Here is an 18308-nt window from a genome sequence, read left to right as displayed (position 1 = left end):
AGTTTCTTAGTTCTAGATTGCGATAACCTTTCTCTTGGCCATACTAATCACTCAAAATCTCCTTTTATTAAGGTAATAACTTATCAAGAACCTAACACAACAAATAAGCCTGTATTTGTGCCAGTACTGAATCTTTTCTGGGTTGCTGGTCTCTCCTCAGCTTAGGAGTGATGCCTTTGGCTCATATAATGAGCTTGGCCCTTTTGCCAGATGATTTATGTACAGCTGAGATGCCTCTTGGACTCACTACGCAAAATTGCACTGAGCTCCTCATAGTGAACAAATTACTTTACTCAAAGGTAAAACTTGTAATCAGGCAAATATTTTCACAAGCTAATATCACACCTCTACTCTGTGGCAGTTGTTGGTAAAAATAAATACAGGCTGCAAGAAGTGTTCCCTCCTGATTGCCATTGTTAATAGTGGGAATAGCTTGTTACAAGTCCTGGAAAATACACTTGAGTATCTTTACATGATGGTTTAAACTGTCAACAGGATTTTTTTTGCAAACAAAGAAACTCAAAGAGCTTTCATTAAAATTAATAAAGTTTTAAAAACCATGCTTCTTTGCAGATGAACACAGGGTTTCAAGCACTGCTAGCATGTCTAAGTGTGACACCATAATGGAAATGGTTGAAGTACAGGGGGCTTTCAGTGGAGAGGGACGCTCCAACACACTGGCCCTTCACATCTTGCTCGGCCTGTTCAATATTTAATGTTTCACAGCTGACAGCTGCACACACTGGGTCATTAGTAAGGAATGCTACACATGCAACCACTCCAGCCTGGCAGGCACATGCTCTGGTTGTGCTGTTGTTGAATACAGGCCTGCCAAACACACCAGGGGGGAGGGGGAGGTGACCCTTACAGTGCCTTTGACTGAGTGTGGCGTTACTGGAGTGACTGGGATGGTATCTGTATTTCACAGGCAGACTACGTGCCCGCTGGAGCCGGCTGGCCTCTTCTGCCACCCCTGGTAGCCAGCCCACCTGGCTCAGGTCCCTGGAGCCCGTGAAGCTCAGTCTCAGAGCAGAGGGCAGCAGGCTTCCCTTGCGGTTGTTCACCAATGGGACCGACACAGCAGCGACTCCACTACGGGGCCCCCTACAGACCTCCCTTGCTGAGTTGTGGGTCAGTTGAGCTGACTTGTATCGATAAACTGAAGCGTGGATTAGGGGGGCGTTGTTTACTGCTAAATAAAGACGAGCCCAAATCAGCACCTGTACGATGCATGTTAAAGGATTGTTGGCTTAGAGTTTTTAAAAAGGAGCATTTGTCAACACTCAAATCACAAAAACATCTGTTGTTCTTCGCCAATGCCATGGTGATAGCTTTGGTTTTTAAAATATTTCTCTGATATTTCTGCCTCCATCCATTTGGAAAACCCTCTACTGCTTTTGGAGGAGACAAAAATGTCAGAGATATTTCATAACACGGGTGGATTTAACTAACAATCTGAACGTCTACATACATTACCGCAGGGGGTAAGCTAGAAAATGCTTGCTTTGTGATGCAGGCTGACCTTTCAATTCTTCAAGGTAATTATGAGATAGGATTTGATTCAAACCGACTTCAATAAAACCTGCAGTGTGTGTGTTAATAAAACATCTTGTGACTCTTATCATAATTAAAGCACAATCATTCATTTTGGGGGGTAATTCTTTCTGGCATAAGAATGCTAATAGCTGAATAATTAAAAAACTCATTTTTATTAAACACCACTTAACCACTTGGTATAACCACCAATGAAATGCTGGATTTGACATTTACTTTGATATTTATGATAAACATTAATTAATAAACATGCTTTCAGGTGTTCCGGTGATTGTTATACCATAAGAACAAGGCTGTGACACTGCGAATTAACAACCAGTAGATGCTGATAGCAGCCTGATGAGGGAGGAGTGTTTTCAGTAGCCACTTGACTATCTGAAATGTGAAAGTTTAAAGTTCCTCTGGTGTGTCGATGGAGGTAAACAGCTGGTAAAAATAAATAAATTGACAAAAGAGGCAGAGGCAAGTCTTCCACCTCGATAAAAAATGACTGGGAGCTAAAACTGGAGAATAAAGATGATTATTTCAACAGTCAGCTGTCTAGCAGATTATCCTCCCTGCTCCAGACTTCCACTGTTCATCTGCCCCACGTCAAACCAGCACAACGCTTTTCCCAAACAACACACTGTGGCAGATTTACTGCCCATCGCAGACCCTGTTGAAGTGGACAGCTCATAAGGTTCACACTCCTGAAAAACAGTAGATTTTACACTTTTGATGTCTCCTGTCTGTTCTCTAAAATTAAAGGAATCAACCTTTTAATCCATCATTCCCTCTCACAGTGAGACAGCAGCACCATCTAGCTGCAAAAAATGCCCAACTCAAACCCCTTAAACAATTTCCTAATGTTTTGCGTGTAAAGTATAATGGTGGATGATGGCCGAGTGGACAGAGCAATGAGCAGAAAACAGTGAAATACACCAGGTCAGATGGTTCAATTAGCGCCAGCTGAAAATGCGCAAGTGAAAGGGTTAGAAACAAATGACATAAGGTAAAGAAACTGGAAATAAAAAAACTTACTTGATTTGATATATCCATTATAGCTATTTTTAGCTGAGAAAAACGCAGAGACAGATGAGAGGTTACAGGGGAGAACAGGTGGTAATGAAAGTAAATTATAAATGACAATTGGAAACTGAAGGCTGAGAGATTTCTCTTTAAGGCACGTGCCTACAAGACAATATGGACAAAGCAGTGAGAAGCAAAACACACGTCAGTTAAGAATACGACTGTCAGTAATTTAAAATCAGTGGATCGGTGTCAGTGTAGGACGTCACAGCTGAGGCGCTGATATAAGCATTGATTTGGCCGCAGCAAATGAATAATTCATATACTAACTGAATTATTACTTGACCTTTATTGAAAATTGTTATTTACAATTTTCTAAAGGCTATTAATTGATGTATTTAAATACATCTTTTGTGTGTTTTTATCAGCTGCTCAACAAAAGTAATGGAAGTACTACTACACGATGATAAATAAATAATGACAAATGGTAAATAAATATGGCAAATCATTGAATTGGGATGCCAGAAAAAGGAAAAATTGATTTTTAAAAATAACTACACATTCTGTTGGTTGACTAAAAGTTGCAAAATGATTTCTATGAAACTGGTATTTCTACAGGACACATTGAGCAATAGTTATAAAAATGCTGTTTAATCTCAATGTCTAAAAACGTAAACCACTTTTAGCTTGGGTTTGCAGTAATTGGAAGCCTTTTGAAGTGAAAATCACCAATGTTCACTGGGTAGATTGGTAACATTAGTGCAGAATACTTATGACTTAATTTATATAATCATACTGTATGCGTATAGTCTTTATTTTCCTTTTTGTTGCCAAAAGCTCCTCTCCTATTCTTCCGCACTGCCTGATAAAACCTGCACGGATGCATGGAACTTTCTGTGACTCACTTTTTGGAGCAACGAGTCCCACACATGCTCATTAGTGCCTTATTTAAAGGCCTTGCTTACAATAAAGGTCATGCATTGAGCTTAAGGCAGGACAGTGACAGCAATGTTCAAACAGAGACCTTGCTGGTCCTGGCATCTGTCGCCTGCAATCGGGGGCGCGAGCAGAGTCACAGGACTAACAGGCTAGCATCTGTCCCACAACGAGAGAGGAGGAGAGGGGCGGGGGCACTCGGCTGCCTGGTGGTTAGGAACTGTCAGGCTGAGTTTCATGACAACCGGTAGCACTCCAAAAATGAAAATGCAAACATAATTTCCATGTCAGGCCGTATAAGGCGTCGCACAGTATGTCTCCAGCACTGTGTTGACAACAACTCTGGAGCTCTGCTTGAGCTTAGCTAGCCAGGCGATGCTCGCGGCACACAGCCCTGGAAGGCATGTTGAGGGGTGCAAACACCCAGACATGTTCAGCTATACGCAGAATGAATGGTCTTTGATCACGAGACAGTCACTAAAACTGTGTGACAGTCGACAATGTTTTCCAGCAAATAGTATCAATGCTCTGCAAACTCAGACACATTCTTCATGCCTTCTGCAATACGTCACTACAGTAAAACATCCCCTCTGGCTTTTAAGGGGAATCCCACTTGAATTAAGAATTGATATGCAGCTCCATTCAGATAAGGTCAATTTCCTAAAATCCTGCATTCTTCTATTGTCTTCTATTCCTCTTCTGTTCATCGTGTTGCACAATTCAGCCAATATACTGTATTACTAAACACTCCTTTAAAGTAAAACTCCAACCCCGAGCTCCTCTGCTGGCAATGAATGGGACACTGGTTTGTGTACTGATATGTTTTGGAGATTTTACCCCCAGTGCTCGTTTGATCTTAATTTAATAACACCAGCACATTAACCTCAATATGTACAGCTATCCCCAGAAAAATCCCCTCAGGTGCTCTCAAGACTGCCTTAATTATTGCTGGCTTTGCACACACACAAATATCTCAAATCCTATCCTGTTCACCCATTTCTGGAGGGTACAGTGGTGAAACATTTAAATTAAATGGATCTTATTTGGGGTTATTCTTGAAAAGATGAAATTACACTCTCCAGTGACATCATTATAGTATTTCTGCACTCCCATCAAAACAACAGTTAAAGAAATGGAGGAAAAATCTCTGCCTGAATTCTCATGTTTGATTCTGCACAGCTATACAGCTACAGATGTTTCATGGCTTAATATCTTGTAAATGTGTTTGTGAAGCCACTGGAGGAGAAGGCACATTATTTCTTTCACACCGCAAAACTGTTGAATCAATCAACCACCAATCTAATTTCATATAACGGTCAATTTGAATTCACATTTTGACAGAAAACCAGCAAAACAGTGCACAAACATGCGTCACAACAGCTGATTTAAAATCAGAAAGCTAAAATACTCAAGCAACATCTATATATCTATGACAGTAACGACACAGCTGCTTGAGTTTAACGGCACACAAGCTAAAGACACAGGGCACAGTTAACACAGCGCATGTTACAGATACTGAAGAGCACATGTCATGGTGACAACTTACAGGCACGTAAAGTGGCTGAGCAATCATTAACAGAGACAGCAGAGAGTGGGATGTCACGTTGAGGGGAGTCCACGTTAGAATGCACATTAACTGGCATGCAAGAACAGTCCCGCTGTGAGCGGCCGCAATCAAAACAACATGCCAGTCTCATTTTCTTGTAGGCGGACTTCTTGGCTACAGTCATGGGTTCAGACGAGAGGAGAGGAAGAGCAGGTTAATGTTGAGGATCATTCTAGAGGAAGAGGGGACAAAGGCAAGACAGGGCACAGAGGAAGGCTGCTGCTGGGGTGCACAAGATAAACTCTGTCTTGACATCCTTCAGATATCACACTAAGACTTTTGGGGGGTGTTTCTTTCAGTTTGTGTCATATTTCAGACTAGTGGGGGTAAATAAAATCAGGTCCTAAGGTCATGAAGTTTTGGGGTAAAAACTTCATGACCCAAGTCATGAAGTTAGGGTGGAGGGAAGGACATGTCCTTAACTTCCCTTTTGACTTCCCTTTTAACTTCACCTGTTTTGAACCTCAACATGACCCTACAATCTCATGTCCACTACATGTATTGAGCATGTGCTGTGTATAGTGACTCTGTCTCTCATTTTTTTTATTCTGGGAAACTCGAAGAGGTCAAAGTAAACGGGAAATAATTCACAATTGCATTGTTCTGTTGTATGTGTCACATTATTTTTTTCTCTTGATCAATCAAAGAAATGACAAATGTTTCTCATTCCTCATCCTGGTAAAGTCTAGCTGTGCTCTTTTTGCAGGGACGTTTGTCACAGGACTGTGGGGACATCTGGTGGTGATGTGGGGTATTGCTACATAAAGCTGGCATGAATGTTGCAATAGTTTTACCATTGTACAATTTTAGCATTGTACTGTAGGTATTGCATGCTAAACTGTATATGCTTTGGTGTCTCTGGGTCTGCTTATTTTGATGATTTGTATTTACAGAAACATGCACATGACAACAGGATCCAGGCAGCATCAACTACTCTACATGCAACATTTACATTTCATTCCAACGGGTCGATTCAGTCAGGGCTAGCAGGCTGTGTTTTTGGAAGGGAAATTCAATCCAAATTACTCACAATATATCACTATAATGTGAAATTTTAGAAAAGTATTTCAAGTTCCCAAGCAGCAGGAAGAGAATACATCAAATGTTAAGATTAGATCTAACGGTTATAACGAGACAAACTGTTGTCAATTCGGTAAAAGAACAATCGAGTTGCACATTTTTAACATTTACCAACATATGTTCTCTCTGAATGTTATCAATACACTATAACAGCACATGCAGTATTAAACTAAAGGAAACACAACAAACTTACACACAAACCAACAAAATACACATTTAGACTGAATTCATGGGTGGTTTGAGATACATTACCTACTTCTGGTTATATATAAAAGGCAAGAATCACATACTTTGAGACTGTACGTGATATAAATGATTATATATGAATATTAATTTCTTTGTCTTATGATACCATTCATTAAAACTGGCAGAATCTCAACACATATGATTACAGTTCTTGCATGTGAAGATACCACTGGAAAGTTCTATTTTCTGATTTGGGTGAACTGTCCCTTTAATGGAAGCAGGTATTGTTGTCATTCAGAGGCTCAAACATGTAGTTTTTTTTGGTGGGTTCTTTGCACCTGTTAGCTTTGGCTGTGGAAAAACAAAATCTCACGTCCTTCATGCACAAGTTATAAGATATAATGAAATGAATATTAATGCAGAAACTAAGTGGTTTGGACAAATGTAGGTCATGCAAATACATCATCACATCACCACTTTACTAATGCTCTTTCACTAAAGAGCTTAATAAACTTAATGTGTTTACATATTGTCACTTACTTTTCTTGCATCCACATTTCTTTATTCGTTTAGGGTCAGTAATGTCGTCATGACATGCTTTACAGTAGTACAGCGCCCTGTGGAGGAGTAACAAGAAGCTCGTGTTAGACACCTTCATCACTTCAAGTAGCTGAATGTAATGAAGTACAGTTACTTACAGTATGTGCTGTACATACTGTAAATAACATTACATTTTATATTCTTGTACTTTATCTGCATATAATTGCTACTGTAAATTATACTTGTATATTCTTCTAGATTTAAAATCTCTTGTTATGTTGATCATTGTTGATTATGTTGAACATTGTTGATTATGTTGAACATTTTACTTTACAGTTATTATTGAAAATTAAAATACAGTAGATACTGTAAAACTATTTTGTTTTATTCATGACAAATGTTTTGTAGTATTCTCTGTACTTAACTTATTTAAGCCTTTACCACCTGTGCCGCTGCTGTGAATGTTGTGTTGTCCTGTCTGAAACTTTAAATGCTGCCACCCTGAACAGGTCTCCCTTAAATAAGAGATGTTTAAGTCTTCCAGCCTCAGTGTTTTACCCAGTCAGGTAAAGATTAAATACAATAAAACTGGCTAATGTAAAAGAAAGACAACCTGACTGAGCCTCTATGAGAGTAAAGTCTTAATGTTCGGACCCCATTTAATCTCAGATTCCATGTTTTACCTCTTCACTTCTTTGGCATCGCTGGCAATGAAGAAGCCCAGGGTCCCCTCCTGCATTTTAACGTGGTTTCCAGGGTTTATTAGGGTGCTGTGGAGATTTATAAACCAAAGATATCAGTGTGAAAAGCCACAGAATGTGCGACAGTGTGCACCAATTATTGGCAGTGGGACATTCTGCCTGGATTAGTTTTCACAACTCATTTGGCAGGATAGCCTCTGTTTTTAAAACTGATGTAAGCACATAGCAGTGACACTTGAAATGGAGTAAAATGAGCATCAGAGCATTAGAGAATCCACTGAAATAAAGCTTCAGCTGTCCCTGAAGAAGCCAACTGCCACTTTCCCCTTTAGTTTGATGTTATCATACATCCCTCTGATGTCTGTGAACAAAACCAATGACTAATTTAGCATATCTTGAATGTTTCTTGTATTTGCAGCCATGGGAGCAGATTTAAAGTGATCACATCACCAAAAGCAAACGTCGACAGCAAACACACCTGATTCTTATTGATGAATTTAATAAACAATATACTGTGAGCTCATCTACTTACCTGCATTCTCTTTGATCAGACTTATACTCTATTGCTATCAGTAGTAGCTTTAGCTTCACATAGCACAGCCTGCAAAAGAAAGTGACACTATAATTAGACTTCAAGGAAAATTCTTTAGTTTTCTGAAAATAATCTTTTACCTTTTTAGAGCTTTCCTTTTTCATTTCCCAGTCATTTCTTCCTCCATTTTTCTTATGTTATGTACACTTAATCACCTAAGGTCATCCAAATCTTCAACTAACAAATTTTAAGTTTAAATACTTAAATTCAGTAAATCAAGGATTTATGAACAGAGTATGAGACAAAGACTGAGGAAAGCCTGAGAAGATTTGAAGCCATAGAGTTGAAATGGTTACTTGTTGTTTCCTTTTAAAAACTCAAAATGATTTTATCATTCAGTAACGTAAATAACCATATTACTGTATATTCCCACATAGAGATCAAGTATTGAAAAATGAACATGATTTTTGCAAGCAGCACTGCTCTCTTAAAGGTAAAAACATTAGTTCATCCACACTGATGTTTGCAAATCTTTACACTCTTCAAGTGACTCGTCATTTCAAATAAAATTTCAATTTCAAAATTGCTACATTGCCAGAAAGTCTTCACATGCTTCCAGGAAAAAAAGAAAGAAGACTTTAAACAACAAATTTCAATATAAAAAAAAGCCAATGTTCACTTACTCGCATATTACAGGGAAGGACAACCCCACAAAGGCACTCGACAGGTACTCTGTATACATCTCATTAGCCACTCCCTCAAGGTAATACTTCTGCCACGTGTCCTCTTCAATCTACAACAGATTATATATGGGGGCACAAAAGACAGATATGCTTGTACCATTACAGAAAAAGAGAAGTAATGCAAGTTTACCCCAAACTATATACCTCATCTGAGATGACTGTTATTATCTACTCAGACATGTTTATGGCTAACTTCACTGTTGAGCTTCATCCAGTGAGCACAGATGGATACATTTTAGTGTGGCTACCTTGATGAAGGACCTCATGGAGAAGAGGTTGGCCAGCATGGTGGACAGACCCTGAGCCAGGCAGCTCTGGGCAATGAAGCCGAGCTTCAGCTCCGCAAGGCAAATGGCATCATCTCCCTCCTTCCAGTTCCAGCTCGGGATGTTCAGAAGGTGGGCCTAAAGGCAAAGCATGGTTGCTTTACAGATCTCGAGTACTATGTAGTCAAAAGAATGAACTGTAGAGTCTGACAAACAGAAATGATTTGGGATGAAACTAAGGCCAAACATCTGACTGAATAGAGAATATACCAACCTTATTGTGGTACTGCAACATTTGAGTGATTATTCTGATCTTTGGGTGGTAGTTCTTGATAGATATGACCCTGATATGGCAAAAACAAAATCAGAGCACAAAACTTTACCTCTCAGTTATATGAACATACTGACAAAAACTATGAAAAAGCATTTTCATGTACAAAAATGCAGTAAACAAATTTAGCTTGCCACACAGTAAAACCAAACCGAGTTTATTACCTCATGATGTTGGATGCATCCTCAGCATCAGGGTCAGCGCAGTATTTGTTGGCTAAGATTAAACAGGCATCAGCTGATTCGATCTGGGAAATAAACACACACAATCGAACCCGTCAATATCTGACAGTAAACAACAGTTTATTGATTAAAGACACACACAGACAAACGGGACGATTTTCCTCAGGGCCACAAACTTGCCTTGACTCGGGCCAGGTCATGTGGGTTTAGGACAGACCCTTGGTAAAACTCCACCTGGGTGAAGTGCCGCTTGAACAAGGCTTCCAGCTCAAGATTAGGGGAAATACTGAGGGCAAAAAAAATAAATAAATAAAAAAATAAAGACACTTAACTCTGAGGAGAAACGCTGTTTTATAGATGATTATCTTCTCAGGGAAGTGATTTTTTTTTACTTACTTATGGAGAAAAACTATTTCTACATTGACATCATCCCTGTCCTTGTGTAGGAAGTCTTTTAGAAAGTTGGACACACTCTCAAGTGTTATATGACCACAGACCACGATGTGCCTAGAAAATGAGGTGCAGAGCAACTGTGAACTTAAAGCTGCTGAGTAACATCGAATCAGAAACACACAAAAACAGTTGTTTCATCCTCATCTGTATCCTGAAAGCAAAAGGTAAATGGGAGATGACGGCTGTAATGGACTTGGAAAAAGTAATCCTTTAATAAACTGAAAATAATAAAAACAATTTTACAGGACGGATGTTTGATGTTCCTGCGTGATGAGTGAGGACTAAACGAGCAGGTCAGAGAGCACATTGGATTTCAGTATCAGATTATAAAGGATCAGAGTTTACTTAGATGGAGATTATGAAATCAGAGCACAGTGCATCTCGATTCTCACATATCCTTTATGCAAGGACCCACTTTAAATTGATTCTTACTGTATCTGTTTTTTATATGCTTATTTTAAAATTATTAACCCTAACACTTTCAGATGTTTGAATTAAGATTCCATCTGTAAATGCAGCTATGTAAGAAGAAATCTCAGTCATGGCTTTAATGTATGATAAATCAATCAGAAACGTTGCTGTTTCGACTCTTCTGCTAATTTATAAAGAATAAGATTAAGAGGCCGTTCCATCTATGGCAGTTATGATAATAACTACAAGTAAAGACATAATGAAAAATGGTGCTAATTATTCTGTCCTTTTGTGAAAATAGTTTGAATTTTTTTTATTATTATTTCTAAATTTAGAGAGACAAACGTGGAATCACACTAGGACAAATGTTGGACTTTCTGAATCTACTGTAAAGCCACTGTATGTGGGGAAACTGCAACACAACACAAACAAAATGCCTGAACTTATTTCTCTCATTTGAATAGGATTGTTACATTTCATTCACAAAACAAAATACTAAATAAAATATTTTGCAAATGATGCATATATCAGTCCCTCTAGTCCCATGTGATTCATATGCAACCTTTCAAATTAAAATGTCATTAAAAAATGGCAACATGTATCACCATTTCTTTTAAAGCAGTCATGAAAATGGGCATTTTAGGTCACAGCAATGTCTGTGAAAATCCTTGAGGGACTGATACATGAAGATGTTAGCACAAGAAAGACTTAAAAAAAAAAAAAGATCTAAATAGTCTAAGTCTGACTTCACAACTAATAGAGTGAGCAAATATAACAAAAGCATCATATGAAAAGTTCTATTTTGCTAGAGGCATCAGCAGAGTCTTACGTTCCAACCGCTTCAAAGCTTGAAGGTGCATATGTTAAAGAATTTGTTATATGAGTAAATTAATGTCCTCCTTATATCTGTGTGTCGAGCTGGAACCAGGAGGCATTTAGCTTTGCTTAAAGAATGAAAGGGAAATTGACTGACCTGACTTTGTCCAAAGTGTAAAAAACCTGAGCGTAATTAACTGTATGATAATGTAAACTAACTGCCCCACGGCTCCGCTCTCAGCTCCGCTCGCTCAAACAAATGTCAAACTATTCTTGTTTACCATTTTTTTTTAATTTAGTCCTGAGGGTGTAGCTTAGACTGAAGATAAAGGCCAAGAATGTTCAAAAGCAAAGCGTGGAAAACTCAAAAGCAAAGCAGAGCAAAAACTAAGTTTTCCAGAATATTTAAAAAACAAAAAATACAAAAAAAATACAAACAGCATGAAGCAAGCAATGACATACAGGACTGGATGTTTAGGTCTTAAATCAAGTTAATAAGCTGTCTAGAAGGGGCTATACTTTATTTATTCAATCATTTGTAAGCATACTTAATCAGTAATTACCTTGCAAATCAATAAAATTATTATCCTGTTCATTGATAGTACTGTAGGTATCATATTCAACCCTTCTGTTAAATCAGTAGTAGGACTTTCCTTTGACCTGATTTATTTCACATTATGTACCTCTAGTACAGGAATTTGAGTTTAGAGGGTGGGACACAAAATGTAACTTTATGAAGTTGAATGGTTGAAAACACATTTGGCACATTGACAATACACCGACAACAATGAGCAGTTTACCAAATAAACACAAAACATGTAGGATTTTCTCCCACTGGCTCATGATAAAAAAAAAAAGGATAATAAACGTTGTTACATCTGTGCAGCAGAGAGTGAGATGATTGTCCCTCCAACCTTTTATTTATTTTTCCGAAAATTTTCTTTTCTTTAACCTGGATGTACCAAGACCCTGTAGTTGTGTCCTTGTATGAATAACTCTCTTTGTACTTTGTACTCTTTGTCTTGCATATTTTGGTCTCTTGAGGAAACTGGAAACTTATTTGTAAACATAAGACGATTTAACTTTCTCCCTCTAACAAATATAGAAACCGTTAGATATGATCTTTAATATTTAATCATGTTTGAGTCAACAATTCCATTGAGCCAAATCGACCATGCCTAAAATCTTAAGAACAATACATTTTATTTCATACAATAAAACACCTAGGTTGGCGTGGGTGACCCCACTAGCTGATTTTATTTATAAGCAATGTTTTCAAACAGTAGCAAGCGTAATCGCAGTTTATTTCAGTGGGAAAATCCTACATGTGTCTTTTTTAGGCACAATCATGGTACATAGTAATATGACTACACTGCAAAAAGAATCTCTCATGAAGTAATTTATATGGGTATTTTTGAGCTCTCTTTGAAACTCTCAGGTATTTAAAAATCCGTCTTACACTACTTATTACTTATAAATGCTTTGAAAAAAAAATCAAGAAAGAAACCTTTTCACTTTTAGAACTTACAGTAATAATAGACCGTAATAATTTGTCAGAATGGAGATTGTGTTTGAAGTGTAAAAGCAGACAGTTTATGACAACAAGCACTAATGACAGCTTACACACATTAAAAAAAGCAGCAATACAATAAACTTTACACATTAATCATGGCCAAGTTCTTCAGTCACAAGTGTGACTTCAGTGCTAACTGTATCATTACATCTCAAATCTATTCAAGCTAAAATCTGAGTATGCCACCTCTTTACGAGATGGCCACTTGAGTCACACAAAACCACACCATTAAAAAGTTGAAGCTGTTTTTGATTTGTTTGACTTACTTTCTGCCTCTGGTCGAGTTATAACTCCCTCCATATTTCTTCCGATTAAGGATGAGAGCAGCAATTTCTGGCACGTAGCGAGCAAACATGGCCTACATGCATGAAAAAGAAAAAGAAAAGGGCATGCAGAGAAGGTTCTACTGCGGCGGAGGCAGTAGAGCCTCCATGAATACTTACTTTCTCCCATTAACCGCACTATAGGAACCACCATATTTCTTGCGGTTTCCTATTAACTCTATGATTTCAGGGACGTAGCTTGCAAACATGGCCTAAGGAGAAGATAGGAGACAGAAGAGGAGACTAAAAAAAAAGATAGGCAAAGAAGACCAGGTCCTCTATTTTTACTTCAAAGAAGTGTGTAAAGTCTGAAAGAAGAACTCTACTGTAGAGGTGATAGAAAAGAGAGAAACAAAATTAGTCATTGCTGACTCAATGTAGATGAAAATATGGAGATGAAAAAGGAAATTAAAAGGCCAATATGTACGGATATTGGAAGAATTACAGAGTAAAGGAAAAAATGACAGCTGATGGACAGTGTGTCAATCTGTGGTAGAAAAACTTAAAGAAAAAGCCTTATGTGCCATGTTTTGTCCAACAAACACAAATAGTGGGATGATTCAGGTAGCACAGTCACATGGACAGCTCCACATCCAAAAATGTAGATACTTAAAGGCTAATACGCGTTAATAAACCATTAGTTTACGGGCAAAACAGGGTTCCACAGTACAAATACTTTTGAATTACTGCAGGGTAATAAACAAGAACATTAGGAAAAAGGTAGAAAGTGACTTATCAGATGATCTGTCCTATTAATTATCTTACAGTTATTACAGAGTTAAAATGTACTATTTAGAATTTTGTTGACTTCAACCTATTATGAGGCCTTTTTTTCCCCCTTCATGTGATGGTTTCTCTAAGTGAAATGTTCAAAACCATAATGTTAGTTCGTGTCTCGTGCCCATTCATAGCAAGACAAAGTAGACTACAGTGTAGTGTACTGTGTTCATTTGGAAATGGGTTGTTTACTGATTAAATTTCGTTCCTAAAGAGATATAAATCCTAACTATGCCCAAAATGCCACCTACACAACCTTTAAACGGATCTCTTTCACTTTTATTAAAGTTAGTCCTGATATTTAATCCACTTATGCACTTTGCAAGCTTTACAACTTTACTTCTTTCTTTATCGGGTAACTCAAATCTAAAGTGAAACCCAGAAAGGAATTTTTCGTCTGATTATTTTCTTCCATCATCACCTTATCATTCTATAAAAACTTATTCCCCAGAATTCAGAGTTCAGAATTTTGCTGCATCCATAAAGCCGGGCTATAATAAATCACCCTTGTAACATTGTGTTTGTTGGAAAGAGGGGAGGGGAAGCAAAGGGCTGGAGTCACCTGAAACCGCAACACTTCTACAGTTAAAAACAAATGCAAAAATATCCTGTATGTCATTCAGTAATTCGTGAATATAACAAATCATCATCATTATACCTGAATAAATGCTGCAACACTGTAGACAGCTCATACAATATATCACATGCAACAAACTGTGGTGAGCATCAAATAAACATCAGCCTACAGTGTTCTGAGCTGAGAGCATCTCAGCATTTAACGCCTGAAAGGCTGTGATGGTGTTTGCATGGAGGAATATAAGCAGGAATAAGTAATCAGAGGGATTTTTACCAAACCACCAAGGATGAAGAAGACCATAAACAGGCGACCCAGGGTGGTTTTAGCATAAACGTCTCCATAGCCAACAGTGGACATAGTAACCATGAGTAAGTAGACACATTCCCAGTACGAAAGGTCCTGGGAATTTTTGAAGTTTTCCCAAGGATCCCCTGAGTTTTCCACCTGGAACAGACATCAAGATTTAAACAAGCGCAAAAACAAATAGGTAAACGCTTTTCCCCCCTTATCAGTATACACTAATAACAAGTGGCGGTTTGCTGCACCAACATATTGTTTCCTTAAATTAAATGGCATAAACTTACCAAATGAATGAAGCCTGCTGCAGTGAGCCATGTGCTTATGAAGATTGAGCACAAGTTCACCAGCTTTATCGAGTTGCTATTGAGAACAGACAACATTTAGGTTAGTATAGGAAAATACACTTGTGAATATTACTTGCGAAGTTTGTGAACACTTTTCTCCAATTCTGCATAAGCACAACCTAAACTCACCCTGTCCTCAAATAATGTCCACAGAGGACATTTCCCCTAAAAACACCACATCTAAAAACTACTTAAAAGGAACCCAATTAAAAAGGAAGTCACACCAGATAATGAGGTTCAAATATTTTTGCTGCCCACAAATATTTAGGATTTGGTCATTTTACATATTTGGTTTAAATCATAGCTCATGTTTGTGCAGAGAGACAAAAACTGAGAAAACGGGTTAACAAATTTTGAAGCACCCAAAAAAAAAAAAAAAAAAAAAATCAAAACACAATTTGAATGGATGCATGATCTATAATGCATCACATTGAGTTTAGGTATAATGAAATGAAATAGTACGATTGTTAAACTTTCGATCTGAATGTGAAATTTACTCACTCACACTCAACAGTCAGTTCAAACTGCTGTATGTGTTTTAATTGATACGTTTATCATTAAAGTATATGGAATAACAGCAGAGTGCATATTAGTTTTGAAACATGCATTTTACAAATTCACAATATATACTACTTTTCATGTTCAGTCTTTCCCTTCATAGGCGTGAACGGCTGAGGAGATTATTCTAAAGCATTTGGTAGCTCTATAAGCTCTTCCTGACATGACATCTGTGCTAAAAGCTTTAATTCTTTGCAGTAATGAGACAGAAAGCGGTTTTATTCAAGACTGCGTCATACAACTACAGCGTGCACCATGCAGAACCTCACTGACTTACAAATTATCTAGACCTCATTACATAGTGTTCATGCTGTGACCAACTTTGAATCAAGCAAAAACAAATCTTCCCCTTCTAAATAACCTGTATTTTATGCTTATATCATCAACATAAATCTTTGTACATGCACAATTTCACTTTGCCACAAACATCACAGTCCACCACACTGACGAAAAGTGAGATAACATGTTCGTGAGCTTACCTTGTCTTTAGTATATTCAAAAACTGTAAAATTTCTGAGAACTGTATCAACCTTAAGGCCCTTAAAAATCTCAAGCCTGTGAGAAAAAAAGACCACATACAGTATGATTAATAATAATACAGGCAAAATCAATTACATTTGTCTGTGGTTAAACAAGAAAATCCTACCTTTCATACTTTCATCCATGTTTATCAGCTTCATTGGATTCATTTTGAAAAAAAAATCCAACTGAACACTTACGTACTTACTGTTTTATAATAGTAAAATATAGTTTAAATGTACTGGGAAAAATAAAACAAGCTCTACCATTGCAGCTATCTTCGCATCTCCAGCGTTACACTATTTTAATCTCAGAAGCCTCACAGCGCACCAGCACCTACCTGACACATAAAATCTTGATTAGAATAAAGACAGGTGGATGCTGTCACGCAGATGTTTCGTCAAATCCTAAATTTGAGGGTATTTAAGGGATGGAGAAAAAAAAAAAAATCTAGCCTGTGCCTGTTGCCAAGAGTACAAGGACAGAATAACACTGACAAAATAGGAAGTAAGTGAAAACACCAGCCACAGTGCACACACACACTCTGTAGCCAAACCATCATTTCGGTGCGTACAAGTTAAATACAAGCCTCATTATAACCAGTATGTCAGCCTGAATATACAAGTATAGATGCCATAAACTACCATTTCCTACAAAAACATCATATAAACCAAAAACAATTTGTTGTTTATGCTTCATCATTTAGGGGCACACTGCAGTGAACTACTTGCTAATAGGAACCTCCCACCTGAGCCTCAAAGCTAAATGAGTCATTGATTCAGCTCAGTTTGGGAAAAAAAAGAAAAGAAAAAAAAAGCTGAATCCACTGCAGTGTCGATGCTGCATAAACAAAGCCACCTCAGCTAAGATTGAGCACTCAAATAAAATCCATCTCTGTATGTATTTATCAAGTAGACACATTTGTACAAATGCCACATGACACAAATCAGAGATGCTACAGAATTCATTCAGTAAAAAAATATAAATAAATAATCTTTAGTAAAATGACGTGGACAGTGATGTGCCTTGCCAGAACTCGTTTGTCAACTCAATTGTCAATGTTGGCCAGATGGGGAAGCATAATACTGAGCAAATCCTGAACCTGAACCTGCTCCAGCTGACACCAAAGAGTTCTGGACATGCCAGCCTTTAGCTTTAGTGGAGATTCCCCCTGGTTCCCACGTCCTGCAGGTCTTACCCCAGTAGGAGATTACGTGGAAGCATGCACTGAAGCTGTAGCAGAAACTGTCTTGGTCCTCCTTGTCTGTGACCTGCAAGTGGCTCATCCTGACCCTGTATCCCTTCTGGAAGAGCTCCCCAGTCGATTTCTTGCGTCTTCTTGTGTTAGGAATTGTCTCTGTTTGTGTCCCTCCATCAGGTCCCCTGTACACTAACATCTTAGTGGGAATCATGCCTGAAAATTACTGGCAAATGTAAAGTAAAGTCCAAAATCTGCTTCACATCCACGTCTTGACTATTCTACTGCGCTACTTGGCCGATGTTAAACCATTACTTCCTCCAAAAAGTAAAAAAATTAAAAACCAAAAACAATTGCGCCCAACAGTTGACACCACAAAGGAAACATCAGACATTCGTGGTATCCTTGTGGCGATGAGGCACGGTCATCGAGCTTAAAGCAAACCCTTTTCCCATCAGGATATTAGAGTGTAAGCTCCTTTAGGATTCATCCAGGCAAAGGAAGAGGCCGGACAGAGATTCTGTCCATCAGCTGGCTTCACAATGTAACCTACATCTCATCCCTACAACCACGCAACTGCTCTTGACAAATTTCATTCTCTAATCTTAGACAAGAACAGTATCTCTGTCCAGCATTTAAAACAGAAAACAAGTTATGCAAATGACCAGTAAACCTGTGTATGGAAAGAAGGAGAAGCTTTGGCAATCATTGCATTTCTCTATGGATTTAGTGATTCTGCAGTAATCCTTAAATTAATCAGATTTGATGTAATAACTGCCACTGTAGTCCATGTA

General features: G+C 38.0%; 1 protein-coding gene across 17 annotated transcripts in view; it reads right to left on the bottom strand.

Moving 5' to 3' along the window:
• The window catches only part of LOC137105264 (calcium-activated potassium channel subunit alpha-1a), an 81803-nt gene that overhangs the window by 18774 nt on the left and 44721 nt on the right, over positions 1–18308 (bottom strand). For 7 of the 17 annotated variants that reach the window (XM_067487205.1, XM_067487195.1, XM_067487200.1 and 4 more), the window contains 15 exons: positions 16277–16352; positions 15180–15255; positions 14869–15039; positions 13362–13453; positions 10062–10172; positions 9846–9951; positions 9648–9730; positions 9427–9496; positions 9135–9290; positions 8827–8936; positions 8144–8212; positions 7594–7680; positions 6911–6987; positions 5045–5218; positions 2575–2607 (listed from right to left, as the gene is read on the bottom strand). In XM_067487205.1, the coding sequence (XP_067343306.1) occupies positions 2575–2607; positions 5045–5218; positions 6911–6987; positions 7594–7680; positions 8144–8212; positions 8827–8936; positions 9135–9290; positions 9427–9496; positions 9648–9730; positions 9846–9951; positions 10062–10172; positions 13362–13453; positions 14869–15039; positions 15180–15255; positions 16277–16352 (1491 nt within the window). Of the gene's footprint in view, positions 1–2574; positions 2608–5044; positions 5219–6910; positions 6988–7593; positions 7681–8143; positions 8213–8826; positions 8937–9134; positions 9291–9426; positions 9497–9647; positions 9731–9845; positions 9952–10061; positions 10173–13184; positions 13277–13361; positions 13454–14868; positions 15040–15179; positions 15256–16276; positions 16353–18308 lie in introns of all 17 variants that reach the window. The other 10 variants (XM_067487204.1, XM_067487212.1, XM_067487208.1 and 7 more) reach the window with 5 other exon arrangements.

This window comes from Channa argus, chromosome 20 (genome assembly GCF_033026475.1).
Source record: "Channa argus isolate prfri chromosome 20, Channa argus male v1.0, whole genome shotgun sequence".
NCBI classification, from domain to species: Eukaryota; Metazoa; Chordata; class Actinopteri; order Anabantiformes; family Channidae; genus Channa; species Channa argus.
This window is presented reverse-complemented; position numbering and strand designations above follow the sequence as displayed.